Consider the following 26532-nt stretch of genomic DNA (forward strand, 5'->3'; position numbering starts at 1 on the left):
GAAGTTCGTATAATCACAGCCCTCTCGGTTGCCCAACGAAGGCTACGACAAAAATGGTTTCCTGCCGAAGACAAACATAAGATCCAAGTGTATCTAAATTCCCAGGGAAAAAAAATATTGACATTGTCCGGAGTAGCCCGTAGCACCAGGGGTGTTAGTCTGGGTGTTGTTCGAGAACTGAGAACCCTTGGCCGATGGTGCTGATCTATTCCGATACAGACCTGACAGGCAAAGAATAGCTAGCTACAATACGGGTAGAAAACTGAGGGATATTGAACGAGCCGTTTTAGATATGATGAGCTATAGCCATCTAGAAAGATAGTGCCGAGTATACTTATACTTGGCTCGAGATGTTCCTATGAACGCCGGCCCTCACGCCAACTGGCTTAACTGACGCCCAGGAAATTCGGATCGGGATGTGTGAATTAATCTATGGGCCGATAATCACTGTGCGCGCTATAGGAATGATCTGCACGAAATAGAGTTGCTGGAGTTGCTCTGGAATGTTTTTCGCTAGGTATAGTCGGTTTTGATGTTCGGGACAAGCGGCTATGCACGGTCGACGGTCCTTTTCAGCATGTCATGACTGCCACTGGAAGAATAAAAGAGCGTGGAATGATTTAGTTATGAGGTGACCGTGCTAGAGCTTCCTTTGAAGGCCGTATGATCCCGTACTGTTGTGTTGTTATACCAAAGACGTTGGCTTTGTGAGCTTGCAGAAAATACGAATAAACTCTAATACTTCAGAGGAGCTAAATTGTTCCTTCCTCAATGTTGAGCTAGTATACAAACAGTTCTCTAGCTCCGTGCTCGCAAGTACTTCACGAGGTGCTACTCAACTCGTACATTTCCCCGCGTCCCGCTGATGCGGACCACCCTAACCCGCGTTGCGTGGCTCCTGCGTCGAATTCTGCCTCATTATCCACTTTATTCGTGCCCGGTGGAAAAGTCACAGTCGGGACGAGACTTCCATATGGTTCGAAGCTTATTGCTGCCGTGAGATAATGGTCCACATCTCTACTAAATGGCCCTTTCCGCCACCCTGGCATCATTTCATGTCTATTCCCCCGCAAATCTCCCAGACAGAGTAGCCCGTCCCTAGTGGGCTCGGATGCCGAGATGGAACCGGTTTTTCTCATGTTGGATACGGGGAACTGAAGTCACGGTTATTTGTACAGAGTTATATAATATAAGTACTGGCGCCAATGCCGGATTGCGCTAGAAATTGACATAGGAAACACTCATTAGCCTTACTGCTTCTTATCTATGGAATATGGCGTCCTCACCTGCAACTTATGAGGGAAAAAAGCCGTATTTTGGTCTGACGGGAGGATGGTTGACTATTTGACTCACGGTATGTTTCCATTTCTTGTTGAGGATCATGCGCGTTATTGCTAACGGATATTTCTAGATTGCGTGTGCGACTGATATGACCCTGTTTGGTTATGATCAGGGCACTTTTAGTACGATGACACCAAACAAACCCTGCAAGAACTAATATGCTAATTAAATACGCGAAATAGGCGGTGTCGTCGTTACGACAACTTTCTGGAGGTCCTTGGTCGGACCATCGAAGACTCAAACACTATCGACCGACACGGCCATTTAAAGATGTCGATTATTTCCTCGGTGCCATCATTGCCTTCACTATTGGTGAGCGCTTTGTCCGGAAGAGGTCAATCCTGCTGGGCACCACAATCATGTCGGTCGGAACGATCCTTCAAGCCGGCTCATTCAGTCTTCCGCGGATGTTCGTCGGACGTGTGGTACTTGGGTAAATTATAATTTATGGACTCTCACGCAATAAGGCTAACAGTAGTAACAGAGTCGGTAACAGAATCAACACTGCAACGGCCTCAATCTGGCAAACCGAGACATCCCCTCCGTGGTGGGCTGGAAAGCTCGTCATGCTTGAGATGGTCATGAATATTGCTGGTTTTGCTCTCGTTAACTGGATCAATTACGGCCTACCAGCCTACCATTCCGGTGTGGTGCGATTGCCTGAAGTCTGCCGATTGCACTGCAGTTCTTTTTTATCATCATTCTGTTTACTACCGTTCCATGGCTTCCCGAGTCTCCAAGGTAAGAGCCCCTGCGTGACCAACGATTTTCAACTACTGTCCGGACACTAATCATATGTGCCAATTCCAGATGGCTCATGTCGCACGGCGATGAAATCGCGGCCATCGAGGTCCTGAGTTGCATCGAGTAAAAACTCGTCAACGACCCCTACATCTCGACCCAACGCAACGAAATCGCCTACAGCATCCACTATGAGCGCCAGAATTCCATCGGACGGTCGCAACTTATTTTCAACTGGAAGAAGAACATCGCCCCAAAGACTATGCGCAGATTGCCTCTCGGAGCTGGCACGCAATTTATGCAGCAGCTTCAAGGAATCAACATCATGTCTTACAACCTGCCGACTGTTCTGATCGGTAAGAACCCCTGCTGAGCTATTTTCTTGTAAGATCTGGACGCTGACTCTTCAGACGCCTTCGGTCTCTCTAATAGAATGCCACGACTCCTCACTGCCTGCAACTCGGTCTCATACTTTGTCTTCACCTGTGCATCTGCCCCACTGGTTGAACGTTGGGGACGACGGGGTCTTATGTTGCTCTCCACTGCAGGGCAATTCCTTGCTTTCTTGATAATCACGATCTTGCTGCGATATACTGATGGCAACGAAAAGGTCGCTGAAGGCTCTATTGTCTTCTTCTTCCTCTTATATATTGCATTTGGCTTGGGAATGTTGGGAATTCCTTGGCTTTATCCAACCGAAATCAGTTCACTGCCGATGCGAACCAAGAGTGCTGCGGTGGCAACTGCAACAAACTGGTGAGAAACCTTCCTGAGTATGATTTGCGTTGTACTGACAAGTGATACAGGATTTGCAACTTCGTCATCGTCGAAATCACGCCCATCGGCAACCAAAACATCGGATGGCGATTCTGGATCGTATGGTCTGTATTAAGCGCCGCCTTTATCTCAGTCATCTACTTCTTCTACCCAGAAACAGGTTCGTCCATCACCTATGACAATAGCGAAGACCTAGCTCACTTGCACTTTAGCGAATTGCTCCCTCGAAGATCTGAACATCTACTACCGTTCCAACCCATCCCCGATCGTCACCAAAGACCTCGACGCCGTCTGCGTCCAGCGACCGATGAAATACATCCAGCACGAAGAGGAGGAGATAATGAAGAACGCCAAGTCGACAGGCGTGAACCAGGACAAGGCGCACGCGGAACATGCGGAGTAAGCGGCGAGGCAGGAGCAAACAAGGGCCCGAGGCTGAACGGGAGGCTGCCTCACAGTTGGGGGCCAAAGAAACACGAATCAGAGCCCTGCTTCGTGTTGGTCTGGGGCCAAGTCTAGGCAGCTGCAGGTGTTTGCGACCGTGTCTTTTCTATCGCTTTCTTTATCAGCATCTTCATCCTTCAACTGTATCCATACACGAACAAAATGTCGCTCTATTTCCCTACAGACTTTGAAGATGAGTATCAAGGTACCAATTTGATCCTTAGACATGGCGCTATGGGCTTTGGCCTGCTAGGCTGGATATTCCTAAAGGCGCGGCATACCAGCAGCATAGCCTATGCAATTCCGGTATATTCAAGACATTCAGCGGGTGATGCGCGTGTACCATTACATTTAAGCTCACAAGAATATACTAGTTCACCTTTCTCATGATTTGGTCCGGAATCTCGGTATATTTGAATTATCAGCGCAAGGTCATTCATCCGTTCATCAACGCAGTCTGTGATGCTGTCATCGCGGCTTTTTATCTCTGGATTATGCCGATTATGCTTTTTGCGGGGGCTTTGTATATGAGTCTACCTACATTCGCCATGTGCTTGTTTTTTATGGCCTCTATGTATGAGTTTTTTTATCTGAACGTTTCCATTTTGAGACGATCCATCTGACCGTTGATGACACAGGTATTTCCACGCTGTACTGGCATTCCGTGAGTATATTCGGTCGCGACAAGGATATCAGATTGCCGTGGGTGTTTAGTTCGATATCCTTGGTATATGGAATGTTAGATGAGCGGGTCGGAATTATGAAGTTCAAAGAAATTGATTTCTGATTTTTCTATCTTCAAGCTCGAGGCTCCGGGGTGTTGTCCTTTTTACACTGATATAGGACCAAGGCGCTTTTTGACTACATAATAACCGTAATTTCATCAAATTCCCCTTCAATAATGGCTCAATGATTTCTTTATTTGAAAAGTAGGTCCTTCCCGATTAGGAAACTGACCGCTCTTTTGACGGTGACTTTCGTTGACGAGAAGAAGGCGGCGTGATTGTTACCACCTACGTCCTCAGCGGCAGGTCACATGTTTGCATTTCCGCGGCAATTGGGCTGATAGCTTCTATTGGCTTACAGGGTCTCTCCTTCCTACTATGGGAACTTTAGACAATCATATCAGTTTGTGAAAAAATCAGCTACATCAGTATTGGCTGCCTTTTCATGGGGAAAAGTGAGCAGTGAACGCGTAGATAAAACTCTCCTGTAGTCGTCAATTTCGTTCCACGTTTCTCATTAATCTATGACGAATCATTCGAATCCCCAACAATCTGTCTTGACGAAACTTGCTGTCGATAGCAGCCACCACATATCTTGCAACTCTGATTCGTTTGTTGTAGGAGTTTTGTCCCAGGCGAAGACCCCTTCGAGAATATAGCGAAATTCTGCCGATCATTGACAAGCGACTGAGGAAAGAGCGATTTTTGCGGACAGATATGTTTGAGAGAAGGGTCGTGTATGGGTTGTCGTAAATTATCAGACGATGACTCGAATTGGTGATAATAGTTAATGAGATGCCAGTTATGACCGGTAGGGCTGGTAATGCTGAACGAAAGCTTCATGAGCTGTGGCATGCCAATGGGTTGTTCAGAACATTGGCCATCGTTTATCCCGACGACTGATCGGAAATCTCTATTGCTGCTTGAGATTTCCTGGTTTCTTCCGGGGTCGGATGGAGGTTCGGCCTCAGGCTCGTCCCTGGGCTTTTGTCCCATCTCTCGATAGATAAGGAATCGTCCGGATACTCGACTTGCGCTCCACTTTCTTCCGTCGGTCCATCTTCTCAGTCCCGTTTCGTGTTCTTCCCAGATGAATACTGAGCCGTTTCGGATTGATCGGCCTTCTTTTGGGGATAATCGTTTCTGGACTCGGGGGAGAAATCCGTTGTAGCAGGCTTGGATGAGGAGGATTGCGTCCGCTGGTGTGCGGATGAAGCCATTGTACGTCTCCATTTGAGTTTTGATGCTTTGATGCCTCGTTGCGAGTTTGCAGACTTGAAAAATTTGTCGACAGAAGAATCAATTATCATTGCACTTCACGTATCCCCGACGGAAAGCTTCCGACAGTGAAGGTTTTGTCAACTGATATGACTGATGCCTAGAAGACTGAACGCGATTAGCACAAGACCGAGCAGTCCCCCGATGTTCACGAACTGACCCTCGACGTAAACAAATAAAAATCGTCGATTCTCTTGAACCCGAAGAAAATGGTAACAGACAAAAATTGCAGCCCAAATGTCTCTCAGGATTACCTGCACGACTCGGCGAAGAAGAGTATCTACAAATCAGTCCATAGTGGAGACGATTGGCCTCGGACCTTCGGGACCGATAAAGGGCCTAGCGCGGAATGGACCGATGGAGTCCAACGACTTCCCCTTTGGGAAGACATTGCCGAGCTCGGAGTTACCGTCGACCCTGATACGGCATCCACGTATGTTCAGGTATTTGGTATCGCCGACCAAAACCGGAGCTCCGCGGACCCCGACTGAAACTCTCTCTCGGTTGCAGGCGAGGAACGAGCTACTGAAATTGGGGTGGGGCGCTGGACAGGATAAAATCGTGCGCGAGGTAGGTGGGCAGATCAGATTAAGCACGCATATTTTTGGGGAGGGGTGGGGCTGGATTTGGCCTGTGATTCCTGATCGGTTTATTTCTGTCTATGTTCTGAATGTCTATACATCGCCGAGGTATCCCATCACCTTTTCAACGAGGAATTTCCGCGGCTCGGCTTGGTCGTCGTTGCTCAGCGCATGCGAGGCGTTGGGGATGATCGCGGAGTGCTCATCGTCCCAAATTTCGGTGTCGCTGCCACGGTTGGTGGCATTCTTCCACCTCTTCAGCAAATTCTCCTTGTCAACCCAGTCAGGGACAGACTGGTCTGCCCCCGAGAATAGAACCGCCAACTTGTGTCTCAAGAGCTGCTGCTGCTGGATCATGCCAAAGGTCTTGCCCAGCTGCTCGTCGCTAATATCAGAGCTAAACAGATCATCTTCTGATGGAGAGTGGGGGCTGTCCAGACTGATCAAACTCAGGAACCTGCGACAGCTGATCGCAGTGTTCCCGGGGTAGATATTACTGGTAAGCGACAACGGCAGCATGGTGTCATATGTGCTATCAATCTTCGCAGCCTCCTTCGCTATCGCCTCCATCTTGTCATATACCACCCGAATCTCGCCGGGCGATTTGCCTCCAATGCCGTGCGTCAGGACCCAGAAGATAGCTTCGCGGTCGGAGACGGGGGCTTGCATGATAGCTCCATCGAGCGGCATGCGCTTTATGTGTTCAAGGCCCGAATCAAATGCCAAAGCACTGGTGTGGGGGTTCGGCCGGGAGAGGTAGTGTAGTACACACTGACTGCCAGTCGAGTGACCCATGAGGACGATTTTGCCGGTGCCATATTTCTCGGTCTTATAGTCTTTGATATAGTTGAGACATTGTGCGATCTCATTGGTGTCCCGGTCAAGGTGTCCGAGCCCCCATGATTGATAAGAAGATGTGAGGTTCAGCGAGAAGAGCGACCATTCCGTTTTCTTCAGGGCCTGGACAAGATCGGCCATATAGGATGTGGTCGCGAGACCGTCGCCTAGTCCACCGAGAAATACGAGACTGTGCGGTTGAGGAATGGCATTGGAAGTGTATTCGAACGTAACCAGGCTTTCCGTCTAAGGTCATCAACCGGCACCGTTAGCTTCAAATTCGTCCCCTTCTCCTTCGAAACCCGAGGGGTCACTCACGTAATGATGCAGAATCCCAGGCACACCACCCTTGGGCCAGAATTTGGAGTACATGTTTGCCGCTGGAATCAAGGAGTCCTCTGAATGAATGGAGTGAGGAAACGACGCACAACAGCGTGAAATTAGATTATGTATTAGGTGAGCAACTGCCGAGCCTGCGTTATCAGATCGCGCCAATTTCCGGACCCGGGCGCCGAAACCTGCGTTTCGTGGGTTCGAAGGGTGACGAGTACCCCGAATCGAAGACCCCCCACTCCCAACACCTCTTGCAGACAGACGAAGCATGACTTGTCAAAAACGGATACAAAGGATTCTCGAGAACATCAAACCGGTGACGATCCACAGGATCCAGGGGGAGTCTGAGACATCGCCGGAGCCAGTGCTGTAATACATATGTATTACATGAAAATCAATACGACCCACTGCGAGTGCATGTATCATCGTTGTAAGGCCAAGAGATGTGACGTTGCAGGTGTGAATTCATCCTCCGCCGCCCAAGTTTTATGTGCCATGGCGCGGCGGTAACGTGCCAGGAGACACTAGAGCGCCTGGCTCAAACCCAGAAAATTAATCAGATATGGTGGCTGGCAGCTAGCGGATCTGATAGGAGATTCCGCCGGCGACGGCCCCCATCTCGGGTATTTCAGGAGTATGATTCGTGTTGAGCTGCGACGCCACAGAGCAATATCCAAGCTGCACGAGGCATTGGCCAGAGCCAAGGAAAGAATTCTGCAGAGTGGGATCATGCGTGCTCGGTTAGAAGAAGCCTTTGTATCTGCAACCGCGCGCGCCGCGAATTATCGTAGAAACATTCAGTATTGCTGTCGAATGTAGTAGACATCGATTGTCGTCGTCTCATGCCGAATGTACACCCCCCCCCCAATTCGATGTCAAGTTCGGGATGGGTCTGCGTAGAAGACACCCTGCATATGTCTCGTGGGGCTAAACTCCATTTTTCCTGAAGGAACAGAACAGCGCCTCGGAGTTTACGCGGCGAAGCGGAGCACGCCCTACGGAGCGATTTAGGACGCTCGTAGTGGGTTGCTCGTGTTATGGAGCGCAGGGTCACAACCTTGCCTCTAGACAAGTTAAAATATTCACTTCCCTGGGAGTAATGAGTCAGTCACCAGGGTGGAACGCGGATCAGATAACTTTGTCTCACTCCACCAGCAAGCTTGTTAAGTACGGTTCGACCGGACTCCTGAACTAGCCCCAGTCGCGCCTCGGCTAGTTTCGTCAGTCCGTGGCTTTCATTCTTCAGTTTGTCCCTGAAAATTTTATGACTTCGTTGTAAGACCAGCGGATCCAAATTGTGGGCTGCCGTCGAATACGTCGTCATCCGGAACTGCCGACCTCGAGAGAAGTGCAGGTGTCTCTCAGGTGAGCTTGCAACTGTTTTGTAACTTGCTTCATTCCAAAGCGCATCTCTGACATGGCACAGCTTGCCTTGGCTGTTTAGTATACCATTGAGCTCTCGCACGGAAACCTCAATTGTCAGCGCATAGCCGCAGCTATGGCGCCTCCATATACGTTGGGATACCAAGGGGTTAATGATATCCTTGATCGCAAGGACAGGGGTCATGGCGGTGCTGGACCAGCAAAGGATCATGTGAATAGCGACCAGCAGAGCTTCGAGCTGCCCGTTCTGGCCTCTCAGGAAGCGACGCCCAGCGGCATGAAGGAGGAAATTGTTCTTCTCTCGTGGTTTCTTGTTCTTCTCCGAACACGCGAAGGAGGCCAGATATCCTTCGAATGGACATATGACCTATCCGGAATAGGCAGCCATCTTTCCATGAGCGAAGTAGTACCAGACCTTCAAGAGGATATCGCGAATGTCGCCACTGCAATTCGCCGGCATATCAAATCCTCCTCATCAACATCGCAATCATCATCGCCGCGCTCAATTCCCTTGATTATGAGCACAAGTGCGTTTTCGCATACTGCCGAAGAAGCCAAAGATGAAGTAAGTAGCCTTTTAGCGCGATATACGGAACCCTCGCTGACTGAATGAAGGGAGCAATCCACCTTGAGCTCCGCTTCAGCAATAACCGCCTAGATATTCGACCATTGTGGACATCGGACAACATGCTCCCATACACCGTCTCATTGTATATCGAGACCTTAGCCGAAACCATCACCAAGTGCCTTTCTGGACAGAGTCAGTCAGTCCAAGAGTGTCTCTGCCCAACCTCACGCGACTTGAGAGACATCTGGGGTTGGAATGGCGTCTTGCCACCAGCATACAGATTTGGCATGCATGAAGTCATCTCAGAACGCGCCCAAAAGCATCCAAGCAAGACCGCAATTTCGTCATGGGATGGCGAATTGACATACGGAGAAGTCGAGCACTATTCAAACTTCATCGCAAGCTCTCTCCGAGGCTTGGCTGTGCAGCTCCATGATTTCATCCCAGTTTGTTTCGAAAAGTCCTGCTGGACGATCGTCGCCGTTCTCGCTGTAATGAAAGCCGGCGGGACCATGGTGATGATGGACCCGACGCTCCCGCTTGCTCGTCTGCAGAATATGGCAACTCAAGTCGGCGCAAAGACAATGCTGGCATCCTTGAAGCAACAGTCTTTATCGAAAGAGATTCTTCCGGATGGAAATCTGCTTGTTATCGAGCAAGACACATTCAAAGATATTCCGGCAATTGAGCAAATCGCTACAATGCCCACCGTCCCCGGGTCAGCGCTGATGTACCTGATTTTTACTTCGGGGAGCACTGGTACACCAAAGGGTGTCAAGATCTCCCACGAAACATACACAAGCAGTGCCTTTCCTCGTGCAAAGGCAGTCGGCTATGACGATGAGTCGAGAGTCCTCGATTTTGCATCCTATGCTTTTGACGTGAGCATTGACAGCATGCTGTTGACACTTGGAAACGGTGGGTGCCTCTGTATTCCTTCTGACGAGGATCGATTGAACGATATCAACGGCGCTATTCGACGCATGCAGGTCAACTATGCCGGTATTACGCCTTCGATGGCGCGTATCCTGGAGCCGGATGTGATTGCCTCACTCAGCGGCCTTGGTCTTGGAGGTGAAGCTGCATCTCCCAGTGATGTAAATTTGTGGGGCCAGGATGCTAGAATCATTATCGGCTATGGTCCCTGCGAATGTACCATCGGGTGCACGGTGAACAGCAGTGCCGCGACGGGACGCGACTACATCTCCATCGGAACTGGTAATGGAGCGGCTATCTGGATAGTCGATCCTAATGACCACGAAATCCTCATGCCTGTTGGTGCAGTGGGTGAGCTCCTGGTGGAAGGCCCGATTGTTGGACAGGGATACCTGAATGATCCAGACAAGACGGCTGCAGCCTTTATCGAAGACCCAAAATGGCTCGTTGAAGGCCACGACAACTTTACCGGTCGCCAAGGCCGACTGTATAAGACTGGAGACCTCGGTAAATACGACCCTGATGGCTCTGGAGGTATCGTGTTTGCCGGGAGAAAGGATACGCAAGTCAAACTTCGAGGTCAGCGTGTCGAGTTGGGTGAAATTGAGAGCCAGCTTCGAGCTAGACTGCCTTCTGAGATCAGCGTCATTGTCGAGGTCATCAAGCCCGACGAAACGGGAGGTCAGCCGACGCTCGTTGCCTTTGTTACCTCTCAGTCCCTTGCTAGCTCAGGACAAGACGGAATTAGCTCTATCCAGTTTTCTGAGGAACAAAAAAACTGCCTTTCAACAGCGAATTCCGAAATTGCAACTGCTCTACCGAGATATATGGTGCCGACCGCGTACATCCCCGTCAACTGCCTTCCGGTTTTGATCTCAGGAAAGACAGACCGAAGACGTCTGCGACAGTTTGGTGCAACAGTGGACTTGCGGCAGCTGGACCTGGGCACCACAACAGCTGCTGCACGCGATCTGACCGAGCTTGAAAAGCAACTGCGTCAGACATGGGGTCAGGTACTGAAGCTGGAAGCTGAAGGTATTCGACCTGATGATAACTTCGTCACGCTGGGCGGAGACTCCTTGGCTGCCATGAAGCTCGTGTCCGTCTGTCGGGACCAGGGACTTGAACTTACTGTTGCCAACATTTTCGGCCACCCGACCTTGGCTGCAATGGCAGAGATCACGCAGTTGTGTGTCATTGAGACGCAGTCTGTGATTCCATCATTTTCACTCATCTCGCAATCCCGCGATACTGTCTGCGCTGAAGCGTCAAAAATATACGGTTTCGATGTAGCAAATATCGAGGATATGTATCCTTGCACACCGACACAAGAATCGCTTTTCACCTTCTCTCTCAAGTCTGTGAAGGCATATGTCGCCCAACGAGTGGCATGCATTCCATCTCACATCGCCCTCGATGCTTGGAAAGGAGCTTGGGAGAAAGTCGTTCGCCAGATCCCTATCCTGCGCACTCGGGTGGCCCAGCTTCAGGAGCCAGGTCTCCAGCAAGTCGTTCTGATTGAAAACATTGCCTGGAAACACGCCGAAGATTTGAACAAATATCTTGATACCGACCGGGAAATAAAGATGAATCTCGGAGAGAGCCTTGCTCGATATGCCATCATTGACGACCAAAAGGATGGCAAACGGTATATGGTCTGGACTGTCCACCACGTACTTTATGACGGCTGGTCCGAACCCATCATTCTGAAGAAAATCAGTGATGCTCTGATGGACCAAGAGGCCCCTAGTCCCGAAACTCAGATGAGAGATTTTGTCAAGTACGTGCGTGACACAAATGAGGCGGCGATGGGAGATTTCTGGCGACGAGAGCTGAGTGGAGCTGTTGGCCCTCAATTCCCTCGCCTGCCGTCGCGTGACTATTTGCCCACGCCAGACGGATTTGTGGAGCACCAGATCTCGCTCGAGACCACTGCTGGCTCGGTCTTTACTATGGCCACACTGATCCGTGGTGCCTGGGCCCTGGTGGCATCCCAGTACACACGAAGTGACGATGTTATCTTCGGCGAAACGCTTACGGGTCGTGATATCCCTCTCGCGGGAGTCGAAGGAATCATCGGACCATTGATTGCAACATTGCCTGTCCGTATCAACGTGAATCGACACAGCACCGTGGAATCCTACCTGCACAGCGTCCAGAAAACCATACTGGCTCGCGTACCATATCAGCACATGGGTATGCAGAATATCAGAAAGGTCAGCCGTGATGCCCAGCATGCTTGCGAGGCCGGTACTGGATTGGTAATTCAGCCCGAGCCTGATAATCCTGGAAGCGAGCTTGGAGTCGAGCAGGGAGATGTGGTGCGTGAAGCTCTTCATTTCAATCCGTACCCATTGATGCTGGCGTGTGGCATTCGCAAGGGCGGATTCAGAATCTGCGCTAGCTTCGATACCGGCTTGATCGAAGTTGCACAGATGAAACGCATTCTTGCGCAGCTGGAAATGGCATGCCAGAAACTTAGCAAGGGTCTTACCCACAAGGTTGGGGAGATTAGCTGCATGTCGGAGGTCGAGCTCAGCCAAATCTGGCAATGGAACCAGACGCCACCACTCTCTCTTGGCCAGGAATTGGGATCCCTGCGGGCAGATGCCAGCGTCAAGCCTGGGACAAACTACCCTCGCCCACTCGTTCCTTGGGTTTGTGATCCTCGCAATCCATCGCTCCTGTCGCCCATTGGTTGTGTTGGAGAACTATGGTTCGAAGGTGCTCTTCTCTCCGATGAGAATATCGAGTCTCCTGCGTGGCTCGAAGCTGGGTGCTCTGATGTCGCCGGTCGAAGGGGTAAGGTGCAATCGACAGGGGACATGGTCCACCTTGGACACGACGGTAGTTTGGTTTTCGTCGGACGCAAGGAAGATGTGGTGCCAGTTTATGGCCACGCCGTCGATATCGCCGACGTCGAAGCAAATGTCGCAAACCAGCTTCCTTCGGGGATTATTGCTGCTGCCACCGTTGTTCAATACCAGCATGGTTCCAGCAAGAAGGAAATCGAGCAAGAGTTGGTGGTCTTGATTGAGCTGCCATCCGTCGATGGAGAGCGAGTGATGCTGTTGTCGCAGCCGCAAGAAGTGAGCTGCGAAGTGTCCGGACAGCAACTCAGTGCAAACATCAGCACCAGCATTCCAGTCAGTTTTGCTGTGGCCCTGAAGAAGTTGAACAAGTTCGCCCAAGACAACCTGCCGTCCTACATGGTTCCTTCCGCTTATGTAGTGGTCGACCGCATGCCCTTTAGCATGGAGAATATCGATCGCGCTCTTCTCCACAAGCTGGCATCCAGCGTTCCACGCAGCTTGCTGAATGGCCTCCGCGGTGCCTACAAGGAGGCATGGGGAAATGGCGTAGCGCAAAGCAACCTGACGCCGTCCGAGAATATCTTGCGGTCGGCGTGGGCGAAGATCCTCGGACTCGCCGAGGAAAAGATCGATGTCGACGACAACTTCTTCCGGCTGGGCGGTGACTCCGTCCTCGCCATGAAACTGGTCTCAAGCCTGCGCGCTCATGGACACGGCCTAACAGTCGCCGATATTTTCCAGAACATGCGACTGACCGATGCTGCAAGAGTGTTGAAGTTGGATCGAGCTTCGACCACCAAGATCAAGGCGTACGCACCATTCTCCCTGCTGGACACCAAAGACACCGAGCTGTTCCTCTCCGATATCGTGCGGCCAAAACTGGCCAACCCAAGTTGGAAGATTCGAGATGTATATCCCGTTACAGACTCGCAGGCACTCGACATCAAGGGAACAGTCGAACTACCACGAACATCCGTCCAATATACAATGCTCTACTTCGACAGCAAAATCAACAACGACAGACTGATGCGCGCTTGCAACGACTTAGTCAAGACGCATGATATCTTGCGAACGGTCTTTATCAAACACGAGTCGACATTCCTGCAGGTGGTTCTCGATAGCCTGTATGCCCCGGTGATGACGCAAAAGGCCGAAAAGGAGCTGGAGCAAGCCATTACCGATGTCTGCAGCGTCCACATCGAGAGAGAGTTCCAACTAGGCTCATCATTCTTCAAGGTCCTCCATGTCCAAGGAAATGACGGTCGTGAATGTCTCATTTTTGGCCTTTCCCATGCCCTGTACGATGGTGTTTCCCTGCCAAGGCTTCTGCAAGACCTGGAGACCTTGTACACTAAAGGAAACATTGTCGATTACGAGCCCTTCTCCACATACATGGCTCGCATCTCTGATGAGAAGGCTAACGCCAAGGCTGTCTCATATTGGACCAACCTCCTGACTGGGTCATCAATGTCCATTATGGAAGGAAAGTCAGGAAAACCCACCGACAAGGCAGTGTTCCACACAAAGCCCGTCGACATTTCCCTTCCAATCGAGGAAATCACCACTGCAAGCCTGCTGACTGCAGCCTGGGCCCTGGTCCTGGCTCGTGTCCTGAAGAAATCAGACGTGACCTTCGGAAGCGTTACATCTGGCCGTATGCTGGACCTGGCAGGTGCGGAAAATGTTATCGGACCATGCTACCAGCTTTCGCCAGTCAGAGTCCCATTTCAGCCCCAGTGGACGGCCATGGATCTTTTGAAGTTTGTTCAGAAGCAAAGCGCGGAGTCGGCGGCGTACGATTATCTCGGTTTCAACCAAATCGCCGAGAAATGTGCTCAGTGGTCGTCGGATGCGCAAGGCTTTGACTCTCTCGTGCATCATCAGGACTGGGATGATTTTGATACCATGACCTTTGCGGGTGGCACTTATAAGGTGGATATCTTGAATCCCCATGGAGATGCGCCTCATCCGTTGAAGATTGTTTCGTATGTGCGTGAGGGGCAGATGCATGTTGGCGTTGTTGGGTGTGAATTGGATTCGCCATTTGTTGACGAAGTTCTTGGTAAACTTGTTGATGCTGTTCGGGAGCTGGGAGCTCGTCAATCTGAGAAGTTGCTTGATGCTGAGTGATTTTAAGGTCGGATCACTGGAGTATTGAGCCGAGAGGCATTTACATCGCATAAATTGTTGTTTTAGGATTTTTTTTTTTTTTCAGTTCTGCTTGTTCATTTGTTTATTTGAATGTGATTTATCTTCTTATTTCCTTTTCGAAATCTAGCAAAAATGCAATACTGTGTATTCCCGCAATTTAGGCAATACAAAGATGCCTTGACACTTGGCAAGGATTCAGTCCACTATCACGGACGGGGTGCAACATTTGTGAAGCATAAAGCGGAGATCTCTACTATCTATGTTTCTTATTACAATGGTAATGTAGAAGCTCTCGATAATGAACAGATGAAACAAATTTTGATTAAGAAAACTAAAGAAAGCAAGTCTAGTAGTAGTTTAAAAAATCTATCAATCAGTGGCCACAGTCTGATGCATGACATTAGCCCTATAACTCTCCGAGCGCTCGAGCAACTGCTCATGCGAACCATGATCAACACAACGACCAGCCTCAATCAAGAAAATGACATCCGCCTTCCGAATAGTCCGCAGCCGATGAGCAATCGCAATAACTGTAATACCCCTCGCAGCCTTCTCAAGACCATCCTGGAGGAGCTTCTCAGACTCCGCGTCCAGCGCACTAGTCGACTCATCAAGGATCAAGAGCTTAGGCTTCCGAACAAGTGCACGAGCAATCGACAATCTCTGCTTCTGACCACCGGAGAACTGACTACCGTTCGGTCCGCAAAGGGTCTGGTAGCCGTCCGGCAGACTCATAATGGTGTCGTGGATGTTGGCGAGTTTGCACGCATCCTCGATATCGGCAAGCGTGACGTTGCGTCCTGGGGCTGCGCCGAGACCGATGTTGAACTCGATGGTTCCTTCGAAGAGGACACTTTCCTGCGGGACGAGAGAGATACTGTCGCGGAATGAGACACTGTGGCCCTTTGTTACGTCGAAGCCGTCCACGAGGATGGATCCTGCTTCGGGGGTGTAGAGGCGTTCAACAAGTGAGATGATGGTTGACTTGCCGGCACCACTGGGTCCGACTAGCGCTGCGAATTTGCCGGGTCGGATGTCCATGCTCAACCCGTTGAGGATTTTCGAGTCTGGGCGGGCAGGGTACGCGAAGTGGACGTCGCGGAATTGAACCCCCGAGGCAGTGTTGTCGGAAACGATGGGTTTCAGCTCAGCAGTCATTTCGGGGTCTTTCTCCGCAGAATCGATTTCAGCGTGGGTTGGGACCTTGCCCTTCATACCCTCAGAACCAATTTCGATCAAACCGAGAATTCGGGCCATCGCATTACGCGCGTTTGTAAGCTCGGGTGCGAGGGCGAACATCTGACTCCAGAGAAGAGCGCTGACGAGCAGAGAGAAAACCACGATCAGGAACTGCGTCTGGGTATAGGTACCGGCAATAATTTGTTTCGCGCCCCACCAGTACGCGAGCGCGTTCACGCAGTTCCCCAGGAAGTAGGTGGTAGCTTGCCAGAGACTTGCGTGCAGGGTGACTTGAAGAGTCTCCTTGCGGGGACCCTTGAGCGACTTCCGGTAAGTTTTGAGGATATCGTGCTCGAGAGACAGAGAAGCGATGGTCTTGATAGAAGTAATTGCCTCCACACCAATGTCAACGGACTTGGTATAGGCAGTCTCGTGTTTCTCTTCGAACTTGCCCAGGACATGCAACTCCATCAAGCCCGCTCCAAGAAGAAGAGGAACCAGGGCAAGACAAACCAAGGCGATTTTCCACGCAATAATGTGCGTCAGAATGATTGCGGCGATGAGATTGACAGTAATCGAGATCAAAGTACCGATAACAGACCCACTGAGGCCTGCAAGGGCATTGCCATCCCGGGTAATATACGAGAGAAGCAAAGGCGGCGATCGACCATTCGACTGGTGCCATTGCAAGTCCTGCTCGAACAAAGAACGGAATGACAAAACACGCACAGTGTAGACAATCTTCTCCGAAGCCCAGCCAAAGCCGGCCCAACTGACCAAGTTCGAGAAGAATTCGATGATGGCAAGAACGAAGAACATCAGACCGAAGAAGTCGCCTTTGGATCGAATGCTGTCGGCGCTCTTGCAGGGGTTCAGGCTTCCAACGGTGTTACCGAAAATAACGGCCTCACCAGAGAAGGCACCACCGACAATCACCGAGCCGATCAGGGCAAAGAAAATGATCAGAAGATGAGGTTTGACGGCAGGACCGTATCCGCGCAGAATTTGCCAGAGGGACTTGGATGGAGTTTCGAGTCCCTCTTCCTCCTCGGGAGCATCCGTGACTGGGGTTTCCGTTGCTGTAGCCTTGTGCTCATCCGCAGGCTCGAATTCGTTCGATGTGCTGACTTTCTCAATGTCCGTATCCGTAGTCGAAGTCTGATCAGATTTACTGACACTCTCAATGCTGACAGTGGCGTCGTTCTTGTTAGTCGTGCCACCTAATCCCTGCATATACACTAAGTTGGCGTAGGATCCATTCTGAGCCATGAGCTCAGAGTGACTGCCCTGCTCGATGATATGGCCTTTATGCATGACGATGATGTTATCAGCGTTGGTGATAGTGGAAAGGCGATGAGCGATGGTGATCATAGTTCTGCCACTGGCAATTCTGTTAATGGCATCCTGAATTCGGCGTTCAGTCCGCGAGTCAAGAGAGGCAGTAGCCTCGTCCAAGATGAGAACAGTGGGGTCCCGTATAAGAGCTCTGGCAAGCGAGACACGTTGCTTCTGGCCTCCGCTAATAAGACGACCACTCGAGCCAACACTGGTGGCATACCCGTGGTGCAGGTTGGAGATGAAACCATGCGCATCGGCAAGATTCGCGGCTTCCTTGACAAGATTGACAATTTTCACGACTTCCGATCCACGGCTTTCGGCAGCGACCATGAGATCCACGCCTCCACGAACCTCAGCAGCGAGTCCCTCAAGATCAGATGCGAGAAGCGCAGCCTTTAGCTCTGTGTGGCTCGGGTTGCTTGAACTCATGAGCCCGTGGGCTATGTTTTCGAGAAGGGAACGATCGAGAAGAGATGGTTCCTGCTGCACAAGACTCAGGTAGCTTCTGAGGTCCCGGGTGTTGACTTCACGGAGGTTGTGTCCGTCAAAGAAAATCTCTCCTTGATCGGGATCGTACAGTCGAGTGACCAGGCCTGCAATCGTGGACTTTCCACTTCCAGACAAACCAACAAGAGCGGTGTGCTTGTTTGCTGGAATACTGAGGCTAATGTTGTCGAGAACAGTCACCTCCGGTCGGGAGGGATAGCAGAAAGAGACATTCTTGAATTCAAATGCGCCTTGCGCCTCGGTGAGACGAAGACCAGCATCGGTGGTACCATCGATTTGAGGCTCGCGATAAATGTCGCCGTGGAGCTTCTCAAATGATGCAACAGCGGCAGTGAAAAGGTGGAGGAAGGGCGCAACCTGGCTCAGAAGAAGAGTAGCTTGATCTTGTTAGTATGTGCCAATACAGAAAATTCGATGGCAACCACTCACCCTCAACCAAAATGAAGATAACCGTAAAGACAGAACCGACAGTGGTACCAGCGTCACCACCATCCACTGAGTCAGCGACCTTCCGACTTCCCTGCCAGAAAGCGAGACCGTTGGCCGAGTATGCAATAAAGTAGAGGAATCCGGCCTGCACACCGACAGCAGTAGCTTTCTTCATACCCTCACGCTCACTCTCCTTCAGTGCCTTGGAGAATTTCTCCTCCAGACGGGTGTTCGCACCAAATGCCTGAACCACAACGAGATTGGAAAGTGCCTCAGAAGCGATCGACGCAGCAGAGGCAGCATAGTCCGAGACGCGCGCAGAATACTTCTCGATATAGTGACTTCCAATAAATGACATCAAGAAATAAGCCGGAATCAGCGAGATCAACATTGCGGCCAGAATAGACTGCTTGATGAAAGCTACGATATAGGCGGTGATGAAAAAGGAAAAGCTAGAAATGCAGATTCCCGCTTTTTCAGAAGATCCCGAACGAATCGTTTGAATATCGGTGTTCAGACGAGAGGCCACCTCACCGGGAGGGAGATTATCGAAGTATGAAGGCTCTTGGCGCAGCAAGTTCTGCAGATATCTCTCGCGCAGCCTCTGTGCTAGTCGGGCGCCGTACATGGTCCAGCAGGAAAGATGCAGGTAGATCGTGACGAATTGTGCAATGGCCAGGTAGACAATGATCAGAATCTTGCCGTTGATGTCGCTTTGTTCGGAGGCGTCGGAGGATGCAGTGGCTGTACCCGCGGATGCAGAGCAGGTCGCCTCGTTGAAGTCGTCGAGCAGTTGACCGAACAGAATTCCGATCAATGGGAAGGGAACACCGGATGCGCAGGCGCATACGAAGCCGACGAAAAGTGTTCCCAGCTCGATCCTTGGAGGACCGCCGGCCAGAAGCATGCGGGGATAACCCGCCATCTTGGAAAGCACTCTCATGGTGACGGGATCAAGGTGCTTATACCCGAGAAAGAGGCTGAGTGTGTATGCGCGAGCAGCGCAGGACCCCGGAGCGACTTATCAATCAGTAGCTGATTGATAACGCTGCCTGGGATATGTAGCAGTTGCGTCCGCACCAGCGAAAATATCCAGCACTAATAGAATGCAGCCAGCTCGAAGATCAACCTGCAGAGACAGTTTCGCTGCTTCAGGTCATAAAATGCAGTTGGAAGCTCGAGCATGCAGAAGTGACATTCGTCTCCAAGAAAAATCACCAGGGGCCGTGACGAAGGCCCAAACGGGCTTAGGGTTCGGCCAACATCGGTCCACACCTTACCGGCTTGCATTGAATCCGAAGCAGATCAAATACACACGAGCACGACGACACGAGCGCGCCCTACACTGCGCAGCACCCATGACTGCGTGGTGGGGCGAAGACTTCAAGTATCTATTTCGCGTGGAGGCTTGGCGATACTATGAAAGTACGCCTGATACATTTAGCGTAACTTTGGTATTGCGACCTGTATTGCAGGCTGTACCATATCTCGGAGTAAGGATATCCACTTCGTTTTCACCACGCGAGAAAGTGGGCACATTATTCCTGGCAGGCCCCACTACTCTCCACTTACTCAGAGTGCTCGGTTCTCGGAATTCTGCCGGATCGTCCTCACACGATGGTTTTCGCGTCGGATCCAATCGCTCCTATTCCGGTGAAGAATATCAATTGTCCCTGGAAGAACGGGGTCAAAAGCAATGGTGCAGCTGGAACTTGGATAAGATGTATTCATCGAGTGATATAACAATGAGACTGAGCTCTCTACCTCATCCAACAGCAACTGCGATGCAGGCTCTAAACTCGCTATATATTAAGGGCAGATTACAGCTTCGCATTCCAAGCGGCACGATCGGCGGATTCGAGCGGTCGTTCGCGGCCGTCCCACCAGAGCGGGCACAACTGGAACCACTTTTCCCTGCTGGCAATCGAATGGACCGATCTCTTGTGACACAAATCAACATATTTGCCGATTGTTAGACCCTGAGAGTTCTCGTAGGAGAGAATGATCGGCCCATTGGCTTTGGGCTCGCCGACCACGTTGACGGTTCGGGGGTCATCAAGGAAACAATAGTGAATACAACTGGAGTACCAGGCGTTGACTCGCTTCGCTCCGCGGAATGATGCGTCACCGACAAGAGAGTGTCGGCCGCGGTCGTAGTCGCCGGCGTCATAGTGGGCACCGTAGTGGTCCTCCTGAAGACAAAGATATTGTTACCATCAGAAGCGAACGAAAAATGTTGGTCGGAATTTGGAATCAAACCTTCGACCAGTAAAGCTCATAATAAGAGAATCGCGACTCATTGAAGCGACCGAACAAGCACAGCACATGGGGGTCAAAGTGCAACTTGCGCAGATACTCCCGATGCTCATCCAGAGTGCCAGTCTCGTTCCACCCCTTCGCCACCCGGGGGTCATTCTGCCATGTATTGAACAACTTCAAGTGCTCTAGGTTCTGCCAATCCACAACCTCGAGGGAGAAATGCTCGTCGATCTCGGGGATATAGCGACTGTAGGCGATGGACCCGGGGTACGGCTTGGGACGGCGTGTTGGATGTCGAGTATATACGGGTTCGGCAGGGAACTTGGATGTGATCTGGTAGTTCTCCGGCATAATCGGGTAGTTTGCGAGACCCTCTCGCACGGGGCCATCTGTGCCATCGCCAATCACCCAGATCGGCCGAGGGCCCAGCGGAGAGGCGGCGCCCTGCCAGAAGGAGCTTCGGAGAACCAGGAGCTCGTCAAACTCCTCGGTGCCTTTGGACCAGTGCTGAAATGGCTTTGGGTGCACAGTGGCCAGACCTGTGGTGAGCAGCTCGCTGCGGATGACATCGCTTCCGGCGCCTTGGAGGTGAAGACGGAAGTATTCGTTTGTTGGGTGGGTAAGGTTGATCGCGTGGATGACGTTCCAGATTTGACCAAGCGAAGGCGCACTGTCGCCAGACCATTCGAATGTAGTGTGTGGGCTGCGGCGGGCTCGCGCCCATGGGGTGTTGTCATTGACCAGTGAACGCTGGTTCTCGGGGATGAGAGAGAGCTCCTGCCAGGTCAAGGTATCCAGATGAAGAGGCTGGGGGAGAGGACGACCATTCGACGGCTGATCGTCAAAGGCCAGATTGAGCTTGGCAGTGCTTGCGTTACTGGGGACGCTGGTGATGCGATATGAAGTGAGGAAAGGGTGCGGGAGCTTTACCCGCGGATACTGCGGTGAAGAAGTCGACACCATTGCTGTTTATTCTAGGGTATTGTGTGGTATAAGCTTGAACAAGAATCTGCAGGCTGCAGAGGTTCTTGGACGATTTAAAGACCAGAAGGATGCTTTCTTCGAGAAATAGATTATATAGCTCGAATTCCGACAAAATACCGTTTAGGATAGGAAAGCCGAGATCCTCCTATTGGGCCGGACCTGGATCGGTAGCTTACTAGTCGTGTCTAGCAGAACTTGGTAGCCAGGGCATTACTTTAGTTTCACGGCTCTAAGCGAATGACTCGTGTAATTGACTTCCAAGAAGCCTCGGCAGGTAGCGAAGACGCGGACGGACCCCGATGTCGCTCGTTTCCGCTGTCTCCTTCGTGGCCCTACAAACCTTCGCCCCAATGCGGAAGGCTCCACTGGCAGGCTCGACCCAAAGAGTATATTACTGTCCCAGAAAGGAAGCCACGACTTCCCATGCCTCCCGTGCATAACGCCTGCGTCTTGCGTTGTTCGACACCTTCACTTACAATCATCTGCCACCATGTCTCCTTGGCCCCAGTCCCCCAAATACCAAAACTTCATTGTCTCGTTCCCGGACGAGCGCATCCTCCAGATCACCTTGAACAGACCACAGAAGCTCAACTCCATCGACAAGGCTACAAGCAGGGAGATTCAAGCGGTGTGGGAGGCATTCGACCAGGATGAGTCTCTCTGGGTAGGCATTATTACGGGCAATGGCAGAGCCTTCTGCACCGGCGCTGACCTACAAGGTACTTTGATTTCTCTTTCCCATATTGAATTGTTGCCCCGACACCAGCTGATCACGGCCCACATGAGCAGAATGGAACAGGATGAATCAGACAAGGGAGGTCAACAGCATGGATGCACCGGGTCTCGCAGGCCTCCCCCGACGAAGTGGCAAGAAACCAATCATCGCGGCCGTCAACGGAATCTGTATGGGTGGAGGCTTCGAGATGATCGCCAATTGCGATCTAGTCCTCGCGTCCGCTTCGGCGACTTTCGCCCTACCGGAAGTGAAGCGCGGAATCGTGCCTGTGGCTGGATGTCTTCCGCGACTCACACGTACGATCGGTCTCCAGCGGACCATGGACCTCGTGTTGACGGGCAGGAATGTGAACGCGAAAACTCTCCACGACTGGGGACTCGTGAGCCAGGTTGTGGATGCTGGCGCAGATGTTGCCTCGGCTGCGGTGAAGATTGCCCAACAAATGTGCCAAAATAGCCCAGATTCCTTGATCGTTGGCCGTGAAGGGGTTCGCTTGAGCTGGGAGTCTGGCAGCGTGGAGGAGGCCGTGTCCACCCTAGCCGATCAGTGGTATCCTCGCCTCATGGGTGGAGTGAATTTCGCGGAGGGGATCCAGGCGTTTGTGGAGAAGCGGCCGCCAAACTGGGTCAATTCGAAGCTATGAGAAGGATATTACGATGTTGCCTAAAACATGGGACAAATTCAACTCAATCTAATCAGATGGTCTCGTCGCTTGCGGGCTTGATGATGGCGTGAACGGCTCTTGGCTTCCCGAATTGCCCCGTATGTCTCAGTCGTGAATAGATACCATCTTATCTGATGCGGCCGTGCCATGGATTGGATTCGTAGCCCTCGGAGAGTAATTTGCCACGAGATCCCGGGCGCTGGAGGGTTGCATTCGGCCCAGCAGGGTTGACTAGGGATTGACTCGCAAACCCCAACCCGAAACAGTACTAAACTCCGCAGCGGCCTCGAACCCCGAGGTTCTGACATTTGCCTGGGCCCATAGATCGGTATTGACCGTACGGAATAGTTTACCTTACTCCGACGTGTAACTTACACTAGTGACTCACTGGTAGTATGGTACGTCTCCCCGGTACTGTCAGGCCCGTACGGTCGGGTGAATCCGAACCAACACGATCCATCGCACGGACCCGAGAAAAGAATCTGATAACTCTGTCCTTGCCCTTTGCGGCCTCGTCCACCGACGCCGACCCTTCTGCCTGAATCGCCTTCAGCCCTCAGGTATTCAATTTGCCAAGCACGCTGGATTGGCCCGACGTGGCTAATACGTGGCCTTAACCACTAGCTACTTCCTCCGGTGTGGTCCCATCTCGGGCCATCTAAACGACGCCCTAAGTCCGTTCCTTCGCTTCGCTTGTTTCTGCTCAATTGCCGGGGTGGAGTGTGAAAACTTGGACCTGAAGCGCCGGTTCCGCCCACGCCGTGCCAGCTCGTGGTCCTGCTTGGCTCGATCATCTGATTAGATGGGGCCCTGGCTGCCAGCGCTGGCCCCCTTTTCTCGGCGTTCCTTTTAATAATGCCACCACCACCCTCGCGCCCGCGCAGCTCCTCTTCAACCCTCGAGGCGGTAGAAAGCCTTTGCTCTCTGCGTTGATGCCGGTGCACCGTACCCTGGTACTTCCATAGGGCAGATATAATGCACAATGCACAAAGCCTGGGCTGCGGCTTGTATTGTTGCCAATTAATCCTATCCGCGCGTGGCGTCCGGTTCTCGGCGAATTAAAAATAGCTAGAGTGCAGCACCTGGCGATGCCAAGGGCAGCCAAGAGAGCCAAGGACTCTGAAGCCAGACCAGAGAACCCTTGGCACGGCGAAAGGCCCCTCGTTAGTGTGCCACCGAACCAACACAAGAGGAATTTATCAATCAGTGTTTCTCGTAGCCGACGAAAGTAAGCGAATGCCATAAAAACAAAACTTTTCCCGCGTGGTCTGCGGCTGATTCGAGTTCTTGAAACCATCTTGCTCTGACCTTCGTAGGGTTCTATAGGGCAGAATGACGGTCATCAACAGATTTCGGGCCCTGAGGCGCCACTCGACAGAGGAAACTGTGCCTGCCGTGACCAACACGACCGAGGAGCCCAAGCAAGACTCTGTCGCCGATGGTACCGCTCCAGTCACTGCACCGGAGCAGGAGCAGCACGATCCTTCGCGTCCCAGCGAGGATCTGCAGCACGGTGTCAAGAATATCGAGGCTGTGACTTTGACTTGGACCAAGGCCACGCTGATCGCAGTATTCATCAAGTACGTTTGGACCCGAGATCGTCGTTCGCCAGCCCTACGACCTTGAATTATCAATAACTTTATTTTGCTTCTAGTATCTGGTTCCTGTACTTCGTCAATGCCTTCCAATCCGCGGTATTCTGGACTCTAGTCCCCTACATTACCAGTGAATTCACTGCCCATTCGCTTCTTAATGTCATCTACGTCGTTGGAGACTGCATGTCTGCCGCGACTTATATCCCCTTGGCCCGGACCATGGACACCTTCGGTCGTGCCGAAGGCTTTTTGGCCATGTGCATCTTCGCGACTCTGGGTTTGATCATGATGGCTGCATGCCACAATCTTCCCACGTTCTGCGCTGCATACGTAAGTTGCGCCATTCTAGAGCCTCCTAACAAAGTTTTCCCTAACGCTCTCTTTTTAAGGTCTTCTACAATATCGGTTTCAGCGGTATGACTTACTCAATCGATGTCATTACTGCCGACGCATCCAAGTTGAAGAATCGAGGCTTGGCCTTCGCCTTCACCTCCTCCCCATACATCATCACCGCCTTCGCTGGTCCGAAGGTGGCCGAGGACTTCTATGGAGACATCAGCTGGCGCTGGGGCTTCGGCTGCTTCGCCATCATATTCCCCATTGTCGCCGCGCCTCTCTTCTGCATGCTGAAGTGGAACACCCACAAGGCGAAGAAGCTGGGTCTCCTTGTCCGCGAGCCGAGCAACCGCACCTTCCTGCAATCTATCTTCCACTATAACAATGAGCTTGACCTGATCGGCGTCATCCTCTTCTCTGGCGGCCTAGTCGTCTTCCTCCTTCCGTTCTCGATTGCGCCCGAGGCTCCGAATGGCTGGGGCTCCGACTATATCATCGCCATGATCGTGGTTGGCTTCGTCATGCTCTTCGTCTTCATCCTTCACGAGGCATACACTGCGCCCCGACCCATGCTGAACTGGAAGCTGCTTTCGGATCGCACCGTGATCGGCGCCTGCTTGTTGGATGCCACCTACCAGCTCTGCTACTACTGCTGGAACGGCTACTTCACGTCCTTCCTGCGAGTCGTGAACGACATCACCATCGCAGAGTCCGGCTACGTCGCCAACACCTTCGATGTCGTCTCTGGCGTGCTCCTCCTCGGCGTCGGCTTCCTGATCCGCCGAACCGGTCGCTTCAAGTGGCTTTTGTACATCGCTGTACCGCTGTACATCTTCGCCCAAGGCCTGATGATCTACTTCCGTCGTCCCAACCAATCCGTTGGCTACCTGGTGATGTGCCAAGTCTTCATTTCCATCGGTGGAGCCGTCTTCATTATTTGCGAGCAGCTCGCTATCCTCGCCGCCGTGGACCACCAGCACGTCGCGACCGTTCTGGCCCTACTGAACGTCGTCGGAACTGTCGGTGACGCCGCTGGCTCGACTATTTGCGGTGTTATCTGGCAGGCTACTTTCAAGAAGGCGCTGCAGAATTACCTTCCTCAAAGTGCGATGGATAACTTCGATCTTATCTACGATGATGTCGAGACTCAGGTGCTTTATGCCCCTGGCTCTCCTACCAGACTAGCTATCCAGAAAGCGTATGGATATGCGCAAACTCGCATGCTTGCCGCTGGTACCTCGATCATGGTACTGGCTGTTCCTTGGACTATGATGATTCGCAACATTGACCTGAAGGCTGTCCAGCAGGTCAAGGGTACCGTATTTTAAGCATGTCCATGCTTTCATTATAATATGTAGATTTTTAGTTTCTTTTTCTGGGTAGGTGGTCGATGCTTGATTTATTCTGTCTCTGGGAAAGTTTGATATTACTGTGCGAGCAAAAGAGGTGTACCCGTTAGGGATTTAATGTTGATATTGAGCAATATTCTCTCCCAAAATTCATGATGACTTCGGTGCAATGTTGGCTTCCTATTCAAATTTCAAATGTGATAGCTGGAAGTGCTATCGTAATGTATTCTGGTATATGGTAGCGCAAC

The 26532-nt window shown here is 51.5% G+C and overlaps 9 protein-coding genes across 9 annotated transcripts; 5 read left to right on the forward strand and 4 right to left on the reverse strand.

The window, feature by feature from the left end:
- Window positions 1-1523: 1523 nt before the first annotated feature.
- On the forward strand, window positions 1524-3262 carry N7532_001551 (uncharacterized protein; the record flags this gene model as incomplete). Its single annotated transcript, XM_056614045.1, has 7 exons — window positions 1524-1774; window positions 1826-2082; window positions 2152-2191; window positions 2266-2438; window positions 2493-2838; window positions 2889-3019; window positions 3072-3262. Coding segments are annotated over 7 exons (1389 nt in total), but the record flags the coding sequence as incomplete, so codon positions are not given.
- A 1288-nt stretch (window positions 3263-4550) lies between these two features.
- Window positions 4551-5261, reverse strand: N7532_001552 (Gti1/Pac2 family protein; the record flags this gene model as incomplete). The annotated part of the gene is made up of 1 exon (XM_056614046.1): window positions 4551-5261. The coding sequence occupies one exon, from the start codon at window positions 5259-5261 to the stop codon at window positions 4551-4553; it is 711 nt and encodes a 236-aa protein (XP_056479087.1).
- Window positions 5262-5515: 254 nt separating this feature from the next.
- Window positions 5516-5797, forward strand: N7532_001553 (uncharacterized protein; the record flags this gene model as incomplete). Its single annotated transcript, XM_056614047.1, has 1 exon — window positions 5516-5797. The coding sequence occupies one exon, from the start codon at window positions 5516-5518 to the stop codon at window positions 5795-5797; it is 282 nt and encodes a 93-aa protein (XP_056479088.1).
- A 183-nt stretch (window positions 5798-5980) lies between these two features.
- Window positions 5981-7096, reverse strand: sidJ (putative siderophore biosynthesis lipase/esterase; the record flags this gene model as incomplete). Its single annotated transcript, XM_056614048.1, has 2 exons — window positions 5981-6970; window positions 7043-7096. 2 exons carry the CDS (start codon window positions 7094-7096, stop codon window positions 5981-5983), a joined length of 1044 nt encoding a protein of 347 aa, XP_056479089.1.
- A 1459-nt stretch (window positions 7097-8555) lies between these two features.
- Window positions 8556-14887, forward strand: sidD (nonribosomal peptide synthase SidD; the record flags this gene model as incomplete). The annotated part of the gene is made up of 2 exons (XM_056614049.1): window positions 8556-9005; window positions 9056-14887. The coding sequence occupies 2 exons, from the start codon at window positions 8556-8558 to the stop codon at window positions 14885-14887; spliced, it is 6282 nt and encodes a 2093-aa protein (XP_056479090.1).
- Window positions 14888-15277: 390 nt separating this feature from the next.
- On the reverse strand, window positions 15278-19304 carry N7532_001556 (ABC transporter ATP-binding protein; the record flags this gene model as incomplete). The annotated part of the gene is made up of 2 exons (XM_056614050.1): window positions 15278-18309; window positions 18362-19304. The coding sequence occupies 2 exons, from the start codon at window positions 19302-19304 to the stop codon at window positions 15278-15280; spliced, it is 3975 nt and encodes a 1324-aa protein (XP_056479091.1).
- Window positions 19305-20181: 877 nt separating this feature from the next.
- Window positions 20182-21583, reverse strand: N7532_001557 (GNAT family N-acetyltransferase; the record flags this gene model as incomplete). Its single annotated transcript, XM_056614051.1, has 2 exons — window positions 20182-20553; window positions 20621-21583. 2 exons carry the CDS (start codon window positions 21581-21583, stop codon window positions 20182-20184), a joined length of 1335 nt encoding a protein of 444 aa, XP_056479092.1.
- A 511-nt stretch (window positions 21584-22094) lies between these two features.
- Window positions 22095-22983, forward strand: sidH (enoyl-CoA hydratase/isomerase family protein; the record flags this gene model as incomplete). The annotated part of the gene is made up of 2 exons (XM_056614052.1): window positions 22095-22323; window positions 22394-22983. 2 exons carry the CDS (start codon window positions 22095-22097, stop codon window positions 22981-22983), a joined length of 819 nt encoding a protein of 272 aa, XP_056479093.1.
- A 1353-nt stretch (window positions 22984-24336) lies between these two features.
- N7532_001559 (uncharacterized protein) lies at window positions 24337-26263 on the forward strand (the record flags this gene model as incomplete). Its single annotated transcript, XM_056614053.1, has 3 exons — window positions 24337-24584; window positions 24659-24929; window positions 24989-26263. The coding sequence occupies 3 exons, from the start codon at window positions 24337-24339 to the stop codon at window positions 26261-26263; spliced, it is 1794 nt and encodes a 597-aa protein (XP_056479094.1).
- Window positions 26264-26532: the final 269 nt, after the last annotated feature.

Source organism: Penicillium argentinense, assembly GCF_028826775.1.
Source record: "Penicillium argentinense strain IBT 30761 chromosome Unknown utg000002l_segment0_segment0, whole genome shotgun sequence".
Classification (NCBI taxonomy): domain Eukaryota; kingdom Fungi; phylum Ascomycota; class Eurotiomycetes; order Eurotiales; family Aspergillaceae; genus Penicillium; species Penicillium argentinense.